This window comes from Acanthopagrus latus, chromosome 8 (assembly GCF_904848185.1).
Source record: "Acanthopagrus latus isolate v.2019 chromosome 8, fAcaLat1.1, whole genome shotgun sequence".
NCBI lineage: Eukaryota > Metazoa > Chordata > Actinopteri > Spariformes > Sparidae > Acanthopagrus > Acanthopagrus latus.
The window spans coordinates 25063605-25086478 of record NC_051046.1 but is presented as its reverse complement, the minus strand read 5'-3'; the positions used below and the strand labels follow the sequence as shown (position 1 = coordinate 25086478).

At 40.3% G+C, this 22874-nt stretch overlaps 1 protein-coding gene across 1 annotated transcript in view; it reads right to left on the bottom strand.

The window, feature by feature from the left end:
* The window catches only part of arntl1a (aryl hydrocarbon receptor nuclear translocator-like 1a), a 32274-nt gene extending 9814 nt beyond the window's left edge, over window positions 1–22460 (bottom strand). The window contains exons 1-12 of the mRNA XM_037107188.1: window positions 22313–22460; window positions 13292–13477; window positions 11747–11810; window positions 10848–10995; window positions 10323–10343; window positions 10083–10115; window positions 8207–8236; window positions 7452–7609; window positions 6118–6197; window positions 5882–5974; window positions 5197–5314; window positions 4104–4253 (exon numbers count right to left, since the gene is read on the bottom strand). Coding sequence (XP_036963083.1) covers window positions 4104–4253; window positions 5197–5314; window positions 5882–5974; window positions 6118–6197; window positions 7452–7609; window positions 8207–8236; window positions 10083–10115; window positions 10323–10343; window positions 10848–10995; window positions 11747–11792 — 877 coding nt within the window. The 5' untranslated portion in view covers window positions 11793–11810; window positions 13292–13477; window positions 22313–22460. The remainder of the gene's footprint in view (window positions 1–4103; window positions 4254–5196; window positions 5315–5881; window positions 5975–6117; window positions 6198–7451; window positions 7610–8206; window positions 8237–10082; window positions 10116–10322; window positions 10344–10847; window positions 10996–11746; window positions 11811–13291; window positions 13478–22312) is intronic.
* Between the last annotated feature and the right edge of the window lie 414 nt (window positions 22461–22874).

The window sequence follows — 22874 nt, the reverse complement described above, 5'->3', positions numbered from 1 at the left end:
AAAATGTTGAATATTGGATCTGAGAATTGGCCAGGTAAATAACCGGTTGACTTAACAATATAAAGTATGTAGACACATTCAAATCAATGCAATTTACTTTTTTAACATTTAGTGTTAGAAAATTGTCCTAAATTTCCCAAGTACCATTTGTATAATCTTTAATTAACTAACAGCTAACTAATACTTTGAAATGATATCCTAGCCTTTTCACAAGTATGACTTGTAGGTACTGCACACTTCACATCCAAGATTAGCTTCTGTTTAAAAAGTTTACTGCTTCCCAGGAGAGAGCCATTCCTCCCCAGCGGAGAAGTTTGCCCTCACAAGGTCAATAGCCTTCACAGTGTGCCGTGGATTTTCCATTATATCACCCATAATGCCGAGGCTGGGCTGAACTCCAACATACCATTACATGACTCCCTACATAGTCTTCTTCCAACAACTACAGACAGAGTTTGACTTTCCTCAGCTTGTCTACACAGGATGCATTTCAGCCACACTTTTCAGGTGTCCATCTCAACGCACTTTTATTTGAATCAATACAGCTGTCTCCACATCCAGTATAATGGCTTGTGTTTTACCTCCTTCAAGTCTATTTTCTGTCTTAAGTGTATTACTATAGTAATGATGAAGTATTGAGCTCTTTGTGCTGCCAGAACACAGATGACCTAGACTCACACAGTGTCTGAAGTATCCAGTGTAGACACAGAGGGAGGACTGTTAAAGCTGCTGGTCCCTATTCAAGTGTCCACTTTAGACAAACAAATGTTCCCTCCATGGCTGTGTGTTAAAAGAACAATGACCCACCGCCAAAGGATGTACCATCTTCTAGTATCTGGCCATTCACAGTTAGTTTGGTACATTCTTAACCAATATGGATTTGATGCAGGCCGTTTTGAAGCCATCATGGGCTTCATTGAAGCAGAAGTACTCCAGGAATAGATCAAAACCTGGCCAAGAAACAGAACTGATCTGGACATACAAGGCTGGAGGATTTTACACTGGCTCAACCACCTTACAGCATATAAAGTATCACAGCACACCTTTTTTTAAATTTTTTTTTTAGAAATAACCCTAACAATATGAAAAGATATCACAAAGTGCCTCTGAGGAGTTTGGAGTTTATAACATGACTGAACATCATTTCTTCCCACTGGGAAACACAATGCATGACATCAGAGGGAGAATAATAAAGTTTGCCCTGATGAAATATTCAGTTAGACACTAAAACTTCATTCAACATGGATGGTGACACAGCCGATCTGGGTTGCGTGACTGAGCTTGAGTGGACTGCGAATATTCCTCTGACTATAAAGACACTCAGTTCACACTCCAGTTCACCCCATCAGCGATTAAGCAGAGTGACATGCGGCCAGCCATATGTTACCTCACTCTCAGGCCACTGCAGCACAGATGACACAACTGGCTGGACAGAAAACGGAAGTGCTCCAGGAAAGCAGCCCTCTTAAAATTTATAAAGCTCGAGTGTCATTAGCAGACAATAATTTCATGTCGATCTGAATCATGCCGGATGTGATTTCGATGCATTATGGCTCGAGTGACTCTTCCATCGTGTATAAGGGAACTACAAAAGTTGTTTCTCGTTTTTGTGTGTCTTCCAGAATTCCCTATATGTCATTGATGTTTCAGTGTGTGAATGCATTAAAACTGACTGCAAGTCTGTTTTTCGACATCATCTATAACTTACATTTTTAATCTCTCTGCACAGTGTCCCACCCCGAAAGTGATGTAACACTGCACCACTAGTGTTCTGCGACATTCATCACTTCTGGAATCCCATCGTGGGCAAAGCTGGCTTGTGGCGCTTTCATAAATTATTTAACTTTTCAGTAAAGTTTGGTGTTCGCCTGTTTACTGTGGTTCATCTGGGCTGGTGTGAAAGTTGCCCCTAGACCTCTGAGCTAGAAAACAGACGGAGGCTGCAGAAAAAGGGGAAGCTTATTCCACTCTGGTGCGTTTTATTTGTAGTCTGAAAACAGAGCAGACCAACCACAGTGCTATGTGACAGTGGATAATGAGTGATTTCAGCACAAATTCAAAAGCTCAACTATTTTGAACTCCTCCGATGGCACACCACCATCGAGGCAATCTCACACGGAATCTGTATAAGTGGTGTAAATATTTACACGGGGATGGATCTGTAACCATGGTAACGTGCATGCGTGTCAGCACTTGAAGGTCTCACCTAGAAGTGAAAAAGAGTTTAAAAAAAAAGAGGCCAATTCATTGCTTCAAGCAGTGTCTTATTAAAACGTGAGTGAAATTTAATAGCCATCACAGTAACTTCCTCTACCTGTTTCATCATCATCAACATTATAATGCTGAGAATCCATCAGTCCACTACTCTTTGCAACAACACAGACATACAGGTGTGAAAGCTCCCTCATTTTCCATAATCTGCCAACAATTACTGCGGCGAGTTCTACTCCGATTACGGAAGACACCTCATCATTTAGTGCTATATTACATCACTCTGGGCAGGATATAATTGCCTTTTTATAATTGATCCTTTGGCTGTGGTCAGAGGTAGCGACATTCAACAGCTTAAGAGCTCTACAAAGTGCTGCTGCAGTGCTGAGTTGAGTCTTTTTTGCTTCGGTACATTTTAGGTACAAGTGAAATGATGGCTGTTTGAATTCTTTAAAAGCTATCGAGAGGTTCTTCAATGCTTCCTTCAGTAACTCCTTTAGAAGTGACCATCCTTTATGAAAAAGAAGCAGATAATTCTGTCCAACAATTCCTTAAGGACAGCAACATTGAAATCGGCGCACCATTCGCCCATTCACCAAAACAATCAACTTCTCACATTAAACATTCAGCCTGTATCAGCCCTGACTTATAAAGCATAATCAAGTCATCATTTCATTATTAGTTTAGTTGCGTGCTGGTTTCCAAAGCTATCACATACACAGGCTCATGATCAAATCTACTACTTATCATACTTATCATTATTTTCATACGATCACACTACTGTAATCTGAGGATGTTTTACAATACAACAAACAGCAAAACTGTATGCCACAGCAATTTCAAAGTCAGCAACAAGGAACTAACGCATGAAAAATGCCATGAGATGATGAGGGAGAGACGCCGCCTAAAGATGAGACTCACGACCAGCTCGGGCCATGTCCACATGCACCAAAACAATCTTTTTCCTCCCCCCGTCTTCCTTGGCATCGTTTCAAGAAGACGGCGCATACGGATAAAGCTTGTGCACTGTATACAAACAGACAGTAGAAGGAGAAACCGAACACAACAAGAAGACGAAAATGGGAAGGAGGTTAAGAGAGGATTGAGGTGTAATTTTCATAAGGCTCAATAAGTAACTTCATTATTGAGGATGCAGATTGTGCATAGAGGAGATGACAGCATAGGCCTAATGCCATTAACAGAGAGACCAGTCTGTGGTATATTCAGACACTTCATTGAGCTATAGAGTAACTTTAGTCTTTCGTGATCAAACAAAGTTTTTGTTGACATTTCAGTTCATATAAATGATCCCTCTCTCTCGCCCTTCACTTCTCTTGTCTCTTGTCCACTACACGATGTATTTGGATTCTCTCAGCACAGCAGTTTTCCTAAATTCTCACAAATTCTCCTCCATCTTTCCTTAACAACATGACGTTTACCATCGGGGTTAAGGAGAAGCGTTTAGGAAAGGAATTAGTAGGTAACAATTCAACCTCATTAAATGCATTAATAAATGTATCGACTTAAAGAGGCCAACTTCCTCGGTTGTGTAATGCAGATGCTCTACTGCTCACTGAGGTGTGATTCCTGGTTCTAATAAGGATATGCCTCTAAAAATAGAACAAGAGGAACAGCAGGAAATGAGGGCTTTCGCTCTCATAAGAAGGCTGGAAACATAAAAAAAAAAACAGTGTCTAAGTGAGGAAAAGGCTGAAGGTAGAGAGGAGCCCTTGACTGGCACTCGAGATGAAAACTGACGGAGAGACGCTTTGAGAAGCACAAAGCTACAAAAAGAGGGCTGCCTGAGAGGCAGGCTTGCATGTTAGGGCAGGAGGAAGAGGACTGCGGCTAATTCTCATTTTCATTTATGTTCGAGGAGAACAGTGCTGTACCTTTTTTCTTTGAGCAGGTGGAGGGAAAGTCTTTGTCCTCTACTTTGACTGAGGGCCTGTTGCACTTCATCCTGCAGAAAAACGACCGTCTGGCTCCAGAACAGAGTCTAGATGGACCGGGGGCGATGTCTGTCTTCACCGGGAGGCCAGCTACAAATACACACACGATACAGTTAACACACCGACAATATTACATCTTTTTATATTCTCTCTCTCTATACATGTATATATCTCTCCATACCTCTCTCTATCTATATCTATGTCTATCTATATCTATAGCTAAAATTAATGTCCACTTCAAAGCTTTCAAAGAACATTTTTTATTGTCTGTAATGTTCTTCCTTTTTTCAGCCTTCTCAATCACACAGAAATAGCATAGGGAGAAAAGCCATTCTGATAATGTATCCATCAGTCCGACACCTTCTACAGACCTGCAGCCAAATTCGATTATTCTTTATACTTTCACTGCCTCCATTTTAAGTCTTCAATGACGCCTATTTCACCCATTTTCCTCATGCTGTGTTTGCAGTTATGGGAAAAAAAAACTTTTTCCATTAAGAAAATGTATTTGGCCATTTATAGTCCCCAGTCTCCTGTCAGGAGGTTCAATTTTTCACCATTTCATTGTCAAAACTTCTTACCTACTTTTACTAATATTAAATTAGACTTCCATCACTGCTTTGTACATTTTTTTTGCCAAATAAAAAAATGCTTGTATATCTCAGAAGAACATCAAATAATGCTATTGTTTGCAATGGATACTTGTACCAGAACCTGAATCTTTAGCCACACTGACAAATGTACTCATTTAATACTCTGTTAATGTCCTAGTTTTGCTTCAAAGTACAGCTCAAACAAAACAGGGATGTAAAGCTTTTTTAAGTTTAAAATGACTAACAATAGTCAGTACAACTAGGAGCTGAAATCTACTATAAATAATTGTACTGACGTCAGAAGGCAGCCTTGAGATTGCTGACATCTATACTTTCCCCTGGTATCATGAGGACACCACAGATTAAGATGTAAGATGAGGGTGGAGGGAAGAGAACACAAGAGATCAGCAAAAATCAGTTCCTGATGGCGCACTACATACTTTTAGCGTCAATGAGCCTCTCTCGTGGGGCGGTATCAGAAGAGGAGAGCTGCTCTTTGACCTTGGCAATGTCCTTGGGGTGAAGGTAGTCAAACAGGCTCTGACCTATCAGATCGTTCTGGAGACAGCGGGTAAGTCAGAGATGAAGAGAGAACAGAGTGAATGAAGTGAGCGTGGATTTAAAAAAACCCAATATGGACAAGTACAGAAGAAGCAACAAAAACATTGACTTCTACACACAACTTATAATGCTAACGCCGACATCTCTAAGGTCAGTGCTGCGGTTCTTAATTCTTTAATCAGTTGATGCTGCAGCCAAGGAAACTGCGAGGCAACTTAAATCTTTAATCCAAAACTGAGCTGCTGAGATAGAATTTCCAACTCTAGTGAAAAGGTTGCGATCATCTGCTGCTTTAATTAGTTTATTCATGGTGTTGAAATTCAGCGGATTTGGAAGAATCCTTTTTTATCATCTTTTCAGGAAATACAAGGTCACCACTACGAGCACATGTGTTATTTGCATAATATCTAACAAAGAAAGAGTTTCAAATATGAGACATACTACGTCCTTCATGGTGGAGTGGATTTGATAACATCTGAAGGCGGCTACAAAGCAACGGCAGCCTTTTGAGTAACTGCACCCGTGACTTTTTACTCCAATGCACAAACACTGTCAGCAGCTTACCTGGCTGTAGTTGAGAATCTTGTACACAGATTCAGAAACAAAGAGGATCTTTCCACGGTCACAGCCGACTACAAACAGGAAGCCGTCTGCAGCCTGTTAAATAAAAAGGTAAATTAAAAAAAAAGTGAAAGAAATACTGAATTGAGAATGTTATAGACGGCATGGTGAAGTAAGTATTGTGCTACACGGTCCATTTGTGTATTTTGTAATTACGGTGGTGGCATGCCGTCACTCACCCGTAGTATCAAGTGCTTCAGTTCATCGTCTGAGAGGAAGGAGGGCTTGTAGTTTGCCTCTGTGTATGGGTTGGATGCACCTGCACACAACAGTTAACACATATTAAATCTGTACTGTAGACGGTCAATGGGGTTGTTGATCAGGAGTCCATTTTTCCGTCCTTTCTTTAGAGAAAGCCCTTCAAGTGATGACAACACATTGTGTTCTCCAACTCAAATGTAAACTTTAAAGAAAATCTCACAGCATAGCGAAAAATGCCAGTAACAATTTCCCTGAGCTGAATATGTAAAAAAAAAAATCTTGTTTTTGTAGACTAACTGTTTGATTGATTAAGTATTTGCTGTACCTCTATATCTGATTGTTCCATTCACGAATAGAAAGATAGTAGAATAGGAAATCCACAATTCCATTATTAGGTTTTTTTTTTTTTTCCAGCACTGACTGCTATGAAATTGTTATCCTAACACCTGGATTTTTAAAGGTCAACAGAGCGTTGGTTTTATGCCTCGACAACTGTTATTTATATTCTGAAATTCCTCTTTAAAAGGTTAGGGTATTCATCACTCAGAGGATTTTATAATAGTTTGGCTTTAAAATCTGTGCTTAAATCACTCCATTATCCACTGTCACATTACACTGTGGTTGATCTGCTCTCTTTTCAGACTACAAATACAACGCATCAGAGTGGAATAGGCTTCCCTGTTTTCTGTACAAATCACTTATCTCTGACTATGTTATCAGTTCTGAGTACAATCTATTCTCAACGTAATCAATAAGAACAACCTCTGGTAAAGAAAATAATCCCAACATCTCAGTACATCTGGTACCAGTCAGTTGTATCTTTGTACACACAAGGGAAGAGTCTTGAAGTGAAGCTGGAGGCTATCAGTAATCTAACTGTGTCGTCCTAGAAGTGTCTTTTTTTCCTCAGATATGCACAAGGAAGAATGGGAGATCAAGTAGAAGATCAAAGACTTAAATTGAGAATTATTTTGATTGACTTTCCAAAAAGCTGACAATATCGTTGCATTTCTTACTATAGAAAACCCCCTTACTTACTAATTGCTTTATTGATAGCGTAGATAGTATGTGAACACAATAGGAATACCCAGCAGTATGTTGTCAGTATCATTTTCACCAAATCCACATCCATATTTTTGCAGGCATCTTAACTACCTTTAAAACCTGTTTTAAATCAAGATCCAATTTCACTTCTTGACAGGCTCTAGTCTAGTAATTCACTAGTCATTTATGGTCCCAACCACAGCTTCCTAAGACTCTCATACATTGAGCCATCTTCCCATATTCAGCAATTTTACTAGTTAATCCTAACCTCTGAGTGTCTTCATGTGCTGGACGGCCATACGCAGGACTGTCAGCTTGTCTAGCTTGCGGGACATGGCATTACAGGTGGGCACCAGTGACGCCAGCTCGTCGATGAAGCTGTTCATCTTGTCCCTGCGACGCTTCTCGATCTGGCTGTGAGCCTCTCTGCGGAGGAAGAAGCAGCAGACATTAACAGATGGTGATTGTGCGCTGAAAAATCTCTTTTCCCCTCGCTGTGATAAATCCAGACAAAAAATACAAGTCGTTTTGGTGGCATTTCACCTGTTGTATAAACGACAGAATCCTAGCAGGAATGCAAAATCAGGCAGTCATTCTTCAATGGGCTGCATTCTTGCACTGCGGATTATCTATCACATCATGATCTTATCTAACATGATGAAAATCTGCTAGCTCAAAGCTAAGAACACTGCTCTCTGAAGATGAAATGGCACTTTTTTGTTGAGGTTGGACTGTTAAAACACATCCGGCTCGTCTGTCCTGCCTGCTGGCTACAACTGAAGGGAGAATGCTTGACCATCAAGAGAAAGTGAGCTTGCTATTTGGTAGCTCTTACAGGCCCTCAGTTCCACATAATGCTCGGATCTATACACTTCATTGTATAAAGTTTCTTATTATCAGCGTACACAAAGCTCCCTCTGTCCCCAATCAGGCAGAGTGACATTTAATGCATGTAAAAGAGATTAGAAGGCAGGGGAAATGAGACATGGAGAAAGAGAGCGAACGGGAGGGAGGTTTTTATACCTGGCATTCTTAATCCGGCCCTGTTGGTCACTGCAAAGACAAATAGAGAAATAAGAATTAAGAATAAAACTTGAAGGTCTGAGTTTTAAAGGGGCAGGAAGCAGTATTAAAAAGAGTGAGGAGTGGAAAGGGAGGGAGGGACGGAGGGAATGGGGCCTCGGCTAACCTCACAGGTTCTGTAACCAACCTCATTTGGTGGTTTAAAAGCATCAAAGCTTATGTAACAAGCGTAATGCTCTGAGGTTATTTTTAACTGTACAGTCTGTTGACTGGTGTGATACATAACATGACGTCATTTTGATTAAACCTGTTTGCATTCTCTCTCTGACGCACTGGTATTTAATCAGTGGAACAATGAGGAGAATTTCCACCACACGCCCACTAGAAATGACTCGCATACAATTCCTTGATTTTCCAGATATGAGTAGATTAAAAGAAGAATGACATTTAGGAGCTTCAGCTTTGAGAATAGAGTTTTATAAAAAAAAAAAAAAAAAAAAAAAAAAAAGGCTTCAGTTGTCAAACTTAGCTTAAAATGTCAGTTTACCAAATGTACAATGTTATTTGCCCATTTTGTGATATATCCATCTCTGAGATTGCTGCTTATGAACCAATACAAAAGAGGTGAATTCAGTATCACTTGTGGCATTTGCAGCGGTATTTCTTTCCAGAAACCATGAGCCTCACACAAGAAAATTTCTGTCTCTTTAACAGACTTTTTACCTCAGTAAAGGAGGTTATCTTTTCAGTCATATCCATTTGTTGGTTGGTTGGTTTGTCAGCAGGATTACACAAAAACTACTTAACAGATTTACACGAAACTTGGATGGAGAATGGGTCTTGGACAAGAATAGACCCCATTAACTTTTGGTACGTATCTGGATAAAGGGACAGGATCCAGGATTTTCTTTTCTCATGTTCTTTAAAATTGGAGATTTTGTGTTAATTTCTCAGGGAATAATGCATGGATCATGATGAAAAACCTCGGGCATATTTAGCCAGCTGGTATCTATAATTGAGTACAATTTGATGTTGATCATAGATCTGGTGAGCTTCAATTATGGTTTAGCAGTAATAGGCGGTTTCAATTCAGAGTGTCACAGAACTATTGAGATGATATTGGATTAGTTTTGATTGAATTAAAGGGGGCTTCTTGGCCTTGGTAAATGTATGTGCTCTACTGGAGCTACAATACTAGTTCTCTTTTGTTGCTTGTACTGGCATTCCAAGTCACATTCAGCAAATCCATATTAATGACTCTATTCAAAAAGCCTGTTCGTGAGTTAGTCTGTGTTAGTTAGTGTCCCGGAAGATAAAACATTTGCATAATTGAAGCACGCAAGATTGTATGTAAGGCCACATAATGCCCTCTATTGCAGGCAGCACTATGTCATTGTCAGAGGTGTACAGGGAGAAATAATGATGGAATGTTATGGTTTGATATTAATTGACGAAATAAAAGCAATTGTATTTGTTGAGATAAAAAAGAAAATCCTAAAAATTCCTAATTCATTTACATAAAAGTATATTTTGGATTTAGAGGGTTTTCGGCAAAAAAATCTGTAAAGGACTGTTACAGATTTCATACAGTCAGAAGAAAGTATGCCCATTGGAAACTGTCGGCTGTGAGGTCTGTGAATCATCTCAGTAATCAGAAGAGAGATTTTCTGTGAAGTTTAAATGTAATTTTCCAATCATGTGAGCGCCGCAAACCAATTCCACTCCACTTCATTGTATTAGTTTATTGTTAGATATCTCCAGAGATGGATCTTGGACAAATAAACCAACAGGGAACTGTATACAACTGCAGGGAATACAACAATCATGAAGATTCAAGCACCCCTGCCTTATCACCATGGTAATGATGGCCTCTTACCTTCCCAGTTTATCTTTGTCTGGGTCCATGTCACTAAGGAGGAGAGAAGACAGGAGTTACTAACTTTCGGTAAGAACATCAGAGAACATTCAGTGCAGCACTTAATGGTTCACTGGGTTCAGTAGGTTTGTTTCTAGTCAGTTCAATATTTCATGGTGCAAAATCAATTGCGGGATATTTCAGATTTTGATCAATTAAACTCTGCCAGATCTATTAAGAGCCAGTCATGTTTGAACTTACTCAAATGAGAAGCCATCGATTCTGCAAGGAAAGACAAATTTAACAATTAGTTTCTGCCATCAAGGTACTGAGAAATGTGACTATGTACAATGAGAAAGGTGACGGTGTTTAATAGAACACATATTTTCAGTGGGGACTGTGACAGGTGCTGAACAGTCAAAACAATTAAAGAGAGGTAAATTATGAACTGTGGTGCTGCATCAGTCATGAGGTTAATGAGGCAGTGTGTTCCTTTTCTTTCCTTACTTCATTCATTTTGTCCTTCTGTTCATATTCCTTTTCCTTCCTCTCTCTTTCCATCAGTCTGTCTTTCCTCTTTCTGCCTATTCCCCCTTTTCTTTCTGTCATTCTTTCATTCCTGTATTTCTTCCTTCCTGGTCCCCAACTTTCCCCCTTTCTTTCTCTCTTTGCCATTTTCAAGGATCATTTTTCTTTGCATTCATTATCATTCACTGTCATTTCTTCTTATTCTGTCTTTTCCCTATTGTTCTTTTCCCTCTCTTCTCTCCATCCCTGAGTCCTTACTGGTAGTCTGTGGAGCTGCCCTTCCTCTTCCGGGTGTAGTCCATGCCAGGTGTGCTAATGGAGCTGGAGATGAGGTCGGTGGAGCCAGGGGACATGAAGTCAGTCATTGTAGACGAGATGTCCATCCTTTGGTCTGCCATTAGGTCCTCTGCAGAGCAAAGACAAAAAATAACCTTGATTATTCCACCAAACCATTCTTAACCACCTTGTTTTAATTGAGTAGGTATGAAAGGAATGGGGTAGAGTTGTTTTGTAATATCCAACAATTGTTATCTCACTGTCGCAAGGTAAAAGCATGTAGGAGTGGAAATGAAATAGAAAAGTGTGGTATTCTCTGAAGACACACTTCCTTTATGTTTGTTTACATGGCAACAAAACAAAAGTGTGCAAGTGTGCAAGCTCTAGTGTCAACAGATAAAGACAGTTTCTATGAACATCAATGAACACACACATCAACAGAAGCAATGTAAATAACATACAATGGACAGTCACTCTAAAGACAACGTGCAAAAAGGAACTGGATCTGAAAGCACTCAAGTATGAATCATGAGGGGCTGTTGAGCAAAAAGGGTGCCCATTCAAATATGAAAATACACTGTCCACTAATAACCAGAACATGTGCAGGGTTAGTCACGTTCTCTTTACCAATTGCAGAAGTGGGTGACAAGGAATCCCTGTAAGAGTTAAGGCGGCCTCTGTGCTTGGGCGAGTGCCGGGCATGCAGACACAGGTTTTCGGGGCAAAGACAAAATAAATCTTCCCAAACAATTAAAGAGAACTGATATATGGAAGGAAATCAAGGATAATACACGTCCTCCCTCAGGGTGGGTCAAAAACACATGCTGTTGTAACAGGGAGTGTCCCTGTTTAAAGGCTGAACATTATGACATCACACTCACCACAGATGTTCATCACAGCGTCTGTGTTAAAATCATCTCCTTCCATCCACTCTACAGCCCTCAACTGTGAACACACAAAGACATCACGTTTGCAAATAACTGTCAGCCCCAGCAGGATTCATTCTGAAAATGCAAAGACTTCAAATTCAAGGAAGTAAAAAAAAAAACCTAACACAGACACACAGTTACAGTTGCCTGGACACATACAGCAAACAGCAAGCCATCTAGGTCAAATGTGGAGGAAGAATAAACAGGAAGCCACTGTTGTCTCAGTAACTTCATCTATAGAAATACTGCATGTTATGGTTATCATTCTCCAAGGAGATTTAGGTCAAACAATATCAGTTACATGAAAGAGGTTAATCTTATTTCATTAGTAATAGTAATGTGCCATACGTGTTCCAAAACCATCATTTAAGCCCAGAAAACTTTTAACTGGTATTTCTTCCATTGAATCTGATCATTTTTATGTACATGTACTACATCAAGATATGATGAAAACTAGTCAGGACACTGTGAGCTTACTGAATGGTAACTGCCTGGACACTTGTGCGTCATGTGCACATTATTATCGGCCTGTAGTATCAACAAAAATGTTTGCGGTGTTTCACTGCCATTTCTGGTTATTAGTTTTAAGTCTGTTTCACTTTTGAACAAGAAATGTTCTCTGCAGCACCTGGAACCACACCCAAAAGTGATGTCACGGCTTACCGACACACCCTGTAGTGCACTGTACTTAATGTGTGCACGCAATCACAACTAATGGTGTAAGTTTAGTGAGGAGAAAATTCAATGAGGACACAACACAGTTACTTAAATTGTCCATTTTTTAATTAACACTCAGTAGATATTGACCTAGAGTAGGTCTAAAAACAATACTGATTCGACAAATAGCTGCCGTACATCAGCCTCATAGATGACTCAGCATAAAGCTCTTTACTCTCCATTATTGTAAATACCAGCCAGCAGCATGGATTAACAACAGTGGACTTTCATGGCTTGTCAGACTCAAAGATATATGGATGTATAATGGAGATGGAAATGTACTTACAAAGTCCTGAGTGGGTATTACTTTGCAATCTTGCAAACTTTGCAATTCCAACTAGCTTATTTCAACTGTTTGCCAAATTTTATTGTGTATTTCCACAAACAGTTGGCTGTTCAGAGACTGATTTTTTTCTTCACTCTGGAGGATAACAAAAATCCACCTGTTTAAAAACATCTAACTAAAAAAAAAAACAAAAAAACAATGACTGTCAAGCTTATGATATATTGCTCAGAATCAACAGAGCTGAACGTAATAGTGCCAAAGGGGATTATTTGTTTTCAGGGAAGGCGAGCTTTCATTACATGACCCTAAACACAAGAGGATGAATATGTAAAACTGTCTTCATTTTCAGTTCATGTATTCAACTCTGAGGTACTTCTTACATGAGTCAGACTCATGCATAAGGATGAGTGGGCAGCCTTCCTCGGTTCAAATTCAGCTCGCTGAAATATGAGTGGGAGCTGCCTGTGCATGGAGAGCAGGGCTGCTTCACTTACCTGGATAGGAAACTGGAACAGGTCTCCGAGATGGGCCTGGTATTGTCTGGATCAGTCTGGTCTGCTCCGTTCTGATCTGGTCCGAGTCTGGTTTGATTCAGGCCGACCTACTTTCATCCACTTTGATGTGGTCAATCTGCACCGATATGATCTGATCCTTAAGCAGCTGGTGCGTCCTGTATACACCTGGAGAGAGACAAAGAGAATAGTCAGGTGTGAATCTGTTTTTTCATGGACAAAATGTAATACATCAGAAAATATAAACAACTCCACATAAATACACAACATCGGAAAAACTGACTTGAAAGCAAAATATGGAACACAAAAAGAGAAGAACGCTTTATGTTCACTTCTGACCTGAAAACCGTCAGAACTGAATCTGGGCTAACTGGATCATTTCCTGAAACTGCATTAACAAGCAGCTAAATGCATTCTCAGTTTCAGCTGGTATGCAAACCTGAATTTGCATGGTTACTGCTCTTTGATGTTAACACTTCAAATCACAATTTCCTTCTCATCAACTTGTAATCTCTTCCATTCATGACTTCCATAAAAGCAGAATTACCTCTGATCTCATAAACATGTGAATATGTTCCAAATAAATTACCTCCAACTTAGAACAGTGTTCTCAAACTTGCGCTTTTGCAAACTCATAAATACACTCTAAATCTATTTTTTACTATATTATTGGCAGAGCCAAGATAATGTAAAAACCATTCCCCAGGCTAAAATATGTCATTTGATTTTTTTCCCCAACAACCATCTGGTTAGCCCTGGAAATTATCTCTCAACCGCACTGGGGGTCCCAGTCCACAGGCTGAGACTTAGAAGACACAAAGGCGAAAACTGTTCTGGCACTTTCTTCTCTAGTCTTCTCGTTTTAGAGGGTTCCTGAGAAGACATGAAGCCCATAACAGGCTGCAAAAGCACACCAGGAACTGCTGCAGACAGCTCAGCTGGTTCTGATAGGGATGGCTGTAAGAAAGCCATGCTAGGGCTGTCAAGCTTTCAATTTTGAAAAACCCACACATCTTCAAGATTCTTAGAGGGCCAAACTTCTGACTCTCATTCATAGCCTGTGATCACTGTTTTTGCAGCTAAAATGATAACTAGCAGAATGTTTAAGTGTAGCGAGCTAATTAAGCTAACATCAGCTCCATGTGGTTTCCTTGAAATCACTGTCTCCGACTAACTTTTTAGTGATTACAGCTGATTCATTTTAAATCCTGCCAAATGGCTTGATGTGCCTACATGATGCTAACAGACTGCGGTGAACCGTCAGCATCCTCACTAGCATATAGAGGACATGGAGGGCGCAGCACTGTTTTTGTAAAGCAAAGTGGAGCTAGTTATTCTTCATATTGTGTAATAAGGAGAAATCTATCATCAGGCTGTTAAGCCATCACTCTGGCTGCTATAAACTTACCTACTTGTATATTTTAAGATACCACCATTCAAACTCTTGAATGCTGAAAAACTGCAAACTAATGATTATTTCCATTGTTGATTAATTCATCATGTATTTTCTCATTTACCTAACTACGTCTGTCTACCCTTAAAATAGTCAGACAATCAAGAGGCCACCTAATCAGTACAAAATTACATGTAAACAATTTAGCATTAACTTTAAGAATGACCAATATTTATCAAGGAAAAATAATGACACAATCAAAGCCGGTCCGAAGCCTTGATTCCTGTGAGAGTTCTGAAAAACAAAACATGGTGGTGAGCCATCTAAATGTTTAATGTGCAGTTACAACAAAATGCAAAGCTCAAGAAGCCCTGTCGAAGCAGCAGAGTAGGTCAGGACAAGCCCGGTGAGCTCTTTTACTGGGACAAAGCTCTGGGCGAGAAGGGGGAAACCACTATGTCATGATTGAACACTGAAAGGAACTGGTGCTGGAGTGGAAACTGGGTCAGCCAGTCTCTATGGTCTCAAAACCAGCCAGCCTCAATTTCCATCCACCACCTACTTCTACTTCATCAGTGAGTCAGCAAGCCATTCCCTGTCCTACACTCTCCGCCCACTCACACAGTCAGGAAGCAGCCAGTAAGCACCGTTCATGAAGCAGGGAAACATCCAGGCAGCAAGTGAGCATCCTAATCTCACACACGACAAACCTTGTACCCTGACCAGTGATGGCAATAGTTTAGGAGACATGGGAAAGGATTTTATTGACATCAGGGTAGATACCAACATTGACCAATATTCCAAAATGTATGACTAAAGGAGAGATGTGCTATCAATCAATTAACCCTTTTTCTTTTTTCTTTTTTCTTTTTTTTTTTTACTTTGACAGAAATAAGAACAAACGTAGCCCCAAGCAATGGAGAGGATGACAAACCACACCCTTAAAGAACTGGATGTTATTGATTCATTGAACTAGGATATGATCTTTGATCATGAAAAAAGAATCAAAGAAAATCTCACCTACATATAATTAGACTGGAAATTAACTGCATTTGTGCGCAATCATCTGTGAACGACTGTGCTGCAGAGCCTTTACCCAATGTAGAGTACACAAATGTAGTCATGCTACTTTGGCTCACTCGACCTCTTTGCTTACAATAGCTGTAATCTTTCTTAGATGATTCCCATGATTGTGTAGTCACATGAACCAACACTGAAGATAACTAGAGTTTTGTGTTACACGAAAAAACTCTGATGACCACTCTTCAAGCCTCAACATACGTAGCTGTTCGAGCAGCCTGCTGCAATTTTTACACATTTTTTTTTCCAGAGTGGACTCTTTTAGATTCAGCCTCTTTAAAGCCGCACTTATATTAACAATACGACAATTAACTGTTATGGAAAATGTGACACTCATACTAATTAACCCTGAGAATAATTATCACCTGGCTCTGCAGCGCTACAGAGTGTTTTAGTGTCTATGAGCTCATTGCTGTGGTGTTACAGTCATTTTACCGTTTGGTTCAGTGGAGATCGGCAGTGGCATGTAACTGTTTCACACTGTAACAACTCTCAACATTCCCCATCAGTGTTCTTAATAACAAGGTCAGTGTACATTTGAAATGCCAAATGAGACTGCAGCTTCAGTACAAGGAGGGCAAAGTTGGAAAATCACAGGGCAACTCAGAAAACAAAACCATCAAAATATTCTGCCCAAAGCACCAGTATCCCAGTTACTGCAATACAGTCATGTTTAAAACATCCTGATATCTGAATAACTTTAAACTGCTCCCAGAAAGTGAGCTGTTATATGCCCTTGCAGTGGCAAGAATGAGCACAGCTCTTTGTTTGTGTATTCAGAGGTTATGATGGTTGAACTTTGCGGCTTACTGTGTAAGCTTAGCACACGATATAGGAGCTGAATTTAGTCCTATCAGAATTTCCTGAACATGGAACACTGACAATAGGGGTGTAACAGGGCACATGTACTCATCCCGAACCTTTCAGTACATGATGTCTGGATCAGGATGCAACTTCCTTGACTTGATACGTCCTGTGACCCAAACAGTAACTGTCAAAATAGTCTATTTATGTACTCGCAAATGCAGTAATTAGAGTGGGTATTTTTTGGCACTGCATCAGTTGTTGGACACTGTTAGGCAGATTAGCCACACTCAAATGGTGTTGCTGCTATCTTCATGACAAGAACAAATGAGAAACCACGGCTGGATGGTCCTCCAATGATATTTAAATCCACTGTGTGTTAACTTTTACAATTTCTTGGTTAGTTACAGCAAATAATGACAAAGATTAGTGGACTGGACAATAGCTGTATGTAGACATTGTTGAACAGAAAGTTTGTGGACACGTTTCAAACATGCCCTGTAATTTGTGAACGTCACCTGAATGTGTAGATGCCTTAGAGGACAGAAAACCGAAAGAAAGCATGTCCTTCCCCAGACAATGGTCAAGCAACCCCTCACTGCAATTTCAGACATCTAACTCATGTAGGAGTCACACACAACCTAGATTTAACTAAGCAAACAGGTAAGAGGCTTCAATTGGATAATTACTGTAGTGATTAATATGTTTCATCTGGCAACAAGTTATTTAACCCTAACTGATGCAGTTTGTAGCTTGTCATTTCTTAAACAACCATGTCAGAAAACATATCCTGAGGTCATGGACAACATGTTACTCTGTTTCATAAGGGTGAAATTATTGGCCTGCATCAAGCTCAGAAAATAACTATGGAGATCGCAGAAACTACTAAAATTGTGTTAAGTACTGTCCAATGCATTATTAAAACCTGGAAGGATAGTGGTGAACTGTCCTGTTCAAGGAAGAAATGGGGTCATAAAACAAAAAAATGTTGAATGATCGTGATCGGACATCAGTTAAACGTTGGGTGAAATCGGAAAAAAGGCTTCAATTTGCTAGGGAGCATAAAGATTGGACTATGGAGCAATGGAAGAAGGTCATGTGGTCTTATGAGTCCAGATTTACCCTGTTCCACAGTGATGCATGAAGTGATGCACACATCATGTACAAGCCTGTTGGGGAAGTGTTATGATGTGGGATCAGCAACGTTATGTGCCCAAAGAATGAGGTCAGCTGACTACCTGAATATACTGATGATTAGTTTTTCCATCAATGGATTTTTTTCTTCTCTGATGGCACAGGCATATTCCAAGATGACAATCCTACGATTTATCTGGCTCAAAATGTGATAGAGTGATTCAGGAAGCATGAGAGATAATTTTCACACAAGGGTTGGCACCACAGATTCCAGACCTTAACCCCATTGAGAATCTTTGGAGTGTGCTGGAGAAGCCTTTACACCAGGGCGAATGTGTGCTGTAATCAAAGCTAAAAGCGGTCAAATAATTGGTGTCTGACTTTTTTGGGCTGGGTAGTGTAAGGTTACAAACTGGGAAAATCATATTATCATAACCTATAAGTCATAATTAGGTGGGCAAGTACACAAAATATTGAGCCATCAAAAACGTCAGTAGGGTCAAGTGCAATATTCTAATAACAGAAGCTAAAACATTTTTATGAAGGGAAAAATATGTCAAACTACAACTATAGGAGTGTTTACCACTGCAGATTTTGCAACCATACTAAATGCACAAATTCTCACATGTGCATTTAGGTCACTCTGTTGTGCCTGCCCTATACAAGCAGAGGCTGCAGTTTTTCAGCAATTATCAATAGGTTAGTTGTGGAGCACTGCCGATACTTGATATTTTTCTTACTGACATTATGCTATTATTTTAGATCTTTAACTGTTGCAGTTAGAAATATTGTCAAGACCGTTCACATTTTTACAAAATAAATGACAATAGTGTTATATGTTCCGAAACTAAGGTACATACCTAACTGTTCCACACTCCCCCTAATAAACATTTATGATATTATGATATAATATTACATCATATTGCTTACCATTTCCTCTATCTTAAGCTACAAACTGCTGTGTTTAACTACATGTCAAGATTATACTAGGTGGACAGTGGATAGCAACAGCCGGTGTTTGTATAGGCTCATGGGATAAGAGGCAGCTCAGGGCCACTGCTGCAGCATTGCATCTTGCTTCTGTCAATTCAAAATAGAGAGCCACTGTGCTGCTCACTGCCAGAAAGCTCTTTAAGTTCCTGAACACCAACAAAGGTATTTTCAGTTAATCGTTCTGTCTAGGCCCCTAGTCAAGTTAAACTGGCTGGAGTGACCTGAGCACAAGGGGTCACATTGGATTCGGTTTAGTCCAGGACATGGACTTCCTAAGAGTTTCTCCTAGTATTTCAAAAGTAACACGTATATCTGTGATTATGGGTCAGGATGAGTTTTATATGTTCAAACAAAGCCCAAGGCCAAGAACGGTGGCTTTATCAGCTAACAGACTTCATGCCTCGTTCGACTTCGCAGAGCTCCACGGGTATGTTTATTCATTACTGCCTACGCTGTTCCCCTCTTCCTGGGGGACATTTTAGATTGTTCAACTGAATGTACCTCTGGATACACTACCTAAAACATGGAACGCTTTTAAAAGTTTGAAAGTCTGAATACAGTGTTTGTGGGCTACAGGGAAGCAGGATGATGCAAATACCACAAGAGAGCTCTACAAGTGCATGTTTTGGATTTGCATCTTCTGGTTTGATGATGTTGTTGCTGTAAGGCCTCTACGTCAGCAAATGAATCTTAGTAAAAAAAAAAAATCACAAAATGAAATGGTAATTGTTTGTCGTAACTAGGGATAATTATTAGTTTGATAATTCATTATATTTTATCATCAACCTTTGAGAATCAGAGCAGGTAGGAATACAGGGAAGAACAGTTGCCGAGGTTGGCACCAGATAAGTCTCATCCACGTGGGGGATCTCAGCAGTTGGATTTCTGCAAAATTTCCAAACAGGTCGACTCTGGATAGGTGTGTCAGGGCAACCTTGGAAAGAGCCTGTGGTTTTCCATTTGCCAGTACTGGCGCAGTCAAAGGTGTTGTTTACCTTGATGATGTGTTAGAAGTGTGAGTTCATCCAAACTAAAGAACCTTTCACCCTGCAGCTCTTCAGTCTAACAAGTGCACCATGACTGCTGCATTTTTTTTGACCAACCAAAGTTTTAACCACAAATTACAAGGAGCATGTGACCCAGGTATATGTCCATGAATATCTGTAAGATTTACTTGATGACTTAACAGTCAAACATTTGGGGAAATCTGGGCAAAAACATGGATACCATGCCATGTCTGTTCACAGGGAACGCAAACCAACCACAAACAGCCACCTAACTTAGCCAAGCACAAAGACCGAAAAGCTCGCTAGACTGGGACAAACTGTCTGTTTATTTTTCTGAAAGTACAATCCCATTAAAATATTTTCCCCTTTTATTTATTTGAGGAAGAGAGTCAGACATATCCTTTCTCTGTCATGGGTTGACCCTGTCTTGTTTGTATCATGCAGTTTCACCTGTGAATCACCAACTTGTCGCTTGCCTAATGCTGTAAACCAGGTACCCATGCTAGGTCCCGCATGTTATGTTCTTAACCCTGCCCATGAGAAATTCGTATCCTCCTTGCTTTTCACATCATCAAGCAAATCAATTTTGGTTAATGACACCTTGTCTGATGGCAGTACAGACATTGGTTATCACACCTAAATGGCAGCACAGGTTTGCCTCCTTCAACCTGTACAAGTTCAAGTTCCAATCGGCCAGAATGACTGAAAACACCTGCATGGACATGCAAGGTTTTGTACAAATATATGAGTCAATTACCTAAATTACTTCAGTCTTAAAATAAAGATGGAATATGTATTTTTGATAATAAATCAATTACTGATTGATCATTATAAAAAAAATTGCATCCCCAGTGGCAGTCACAAAATTTTACATCTATAGTATCCAAAACGCACTGAGAAAACAATTATTAGCAGTAACAGGTAGATATGATTAAAAGACATTTAAATTCAATCAGAATAAACAGCAAAGGAATTGTATCTGTGATATGGCCACTTATGAAAATGGAAAAAGACAATAATTGTCATCACAATGTAATATAACAAATCTCGTTTTCCATCGAAAAAGACATATCTGTTTGATAAAGATGCAAACAAATTATCATAGTTGGCAGAGTTTTTACTATCAAAACGAAAATTGCGATGCAAAAATGATCATTCCATCTAATCATGAATCATAACCCAGTCGCAATATCTTCCAAAGATAACCCCAACATGATAGTTTAACCATAACTTGCAGCACTAATCCCCAGGATGGTTAAGTGCAGCGCTGCTGATTCATCGCAACAAGATTCCGTTATCAAAATGCCTCCGTGGCAACATCGATCAAGAGTGATAAGCACTCTGATGCCGGCTGCTACCTGTCCATGACTAAAAAATAACACTTGTTGTAAGTCCAAGTCTGAAGTTCAAAGCGGACGTCTTCCCGGTCAAGAGAAGGTTAATGCATAAACTACTGATAACACGGTGTTCAAGGCAGACAAATACGATTTTTTATTTAATTTTTTTACTAAAAGTTGCAAAGCACAATCTGCTTATTAAAACAATCCAAGCAATGTAAAAAGGCAAGTAAAATCTGAAAATAACCCCAACAACCAGAGGCCACTGCAGACTGTTGATCAACATTTGCCAGACTTCTCTCACATCGATGATCCTGGAATGGATCCACAACAGACCACAGACCCTCCCCCTGGAAGAAGACCGTGTCTGTGAGGACTCATGCTGGTGAGTATGACTCAGAAGATTAAATAACAATAAAAAGCAGCGATTTCTCATCCTGTTGGAAACCTCCTGGAACCCTCCTCGTTAATACCCGTTGATTCGTGAGCCCATGTTTGGGGACCCCCTGCTGAAAAGCACACAGCAGAAGCCACTGACTGTACCTGGCGCTCAATATAACCAAAATCCCAAAGCCCCAAGACCATATTCATCGTTTAGCAACCACTGCGGGCACTGCATACACCGAGCGGTCGCCACATTTCCACTGCCAATACCAACACTGTGTCACGATATTTCATAACCAAATGTTAGCCTATGTTCTGTTTCGACATAGCGAAACCCTCACCACCCTGTTACTGTGATATCTGAAGGGTGCTTTGAAGTTATCACGGCAGGATGCACGCTGTCGAAGAAACGGTGTGCCAGTTACCCACCAAGGCCTGTTTACATCGCTAGCGTACTAGCATTTGGTAGCATTGTTCACCAAGGCGCTCGCACTTAGGTCACGTTCAGTTAACATTTAACAAGGCACGGACCGGCACTTACCCGTGCATGAGCTTCCGTGGAGCCCCGGTGACTGCTGACAACACTTACAGCTAGACTGACACTCCGGGGGCGCTTTCAACCCCCCCACCTTTTGTCCATAGCAGCTTTAAGTTCCGTTGACTAATATTAGCATTCAGCTGCTAGCTAAGAAACGCTAGCTGTCAAGACTTGGCCAGCGAGCTAACGTCCCTCCTCCTGCTCTAGAAAACCACACTGACATGACCACAGCGCTGGGAAAACATCGACGATATCCATCATAGATTATGACCAAGCAACGTCACCAAGCTGCAATATCGGTACCCCGAACGCTTCTTTTCATTCTGTACTTACTGTAGGTCCAATGTGATTCTTCTATCCATTGAAAGCCGCTGGTAATATGTAATAGCAACCCCAAGAGCTGTGACATAAACGATTTTCGATCGGTGACCCAGTTTCTCCTCACCGTCATGCCTGTCGGACCACTAACCTAGTTTCTTAACCAATGGCGTGTGTGCTATCGCCGGAGGTGCCCTTGCAGCCAATCACGCGCAAGTTCGGGTTGGGAAAATATGACGGGCGTGCTAGTGGACCAATGACAGCCGGGGTAGAAGGGAACGCAGAGGCTACTTGCGTGTGAGAGTGTGTGGAGAGCACTGCATCACGAGTCATGTAGTTGGAGGGCGTGCAACACGGGCTGTCCCTGAGCCTGATTACCTCGTATTGTATTGTAATGCTTTAAATATGAGCCCTCACGTTCTGACACTTGTTGTGGACTATATGTGACATGAAATATCAATTTAAAAAAACATTAAATTGGATTGTTTATTTGTGACTGTAACTTGTAAAAATTAATCAGTGTAACCATTTCAGAAAGAAAATGCGTTTATTGTGTTCCTTGAATAGTGGCTTCCTC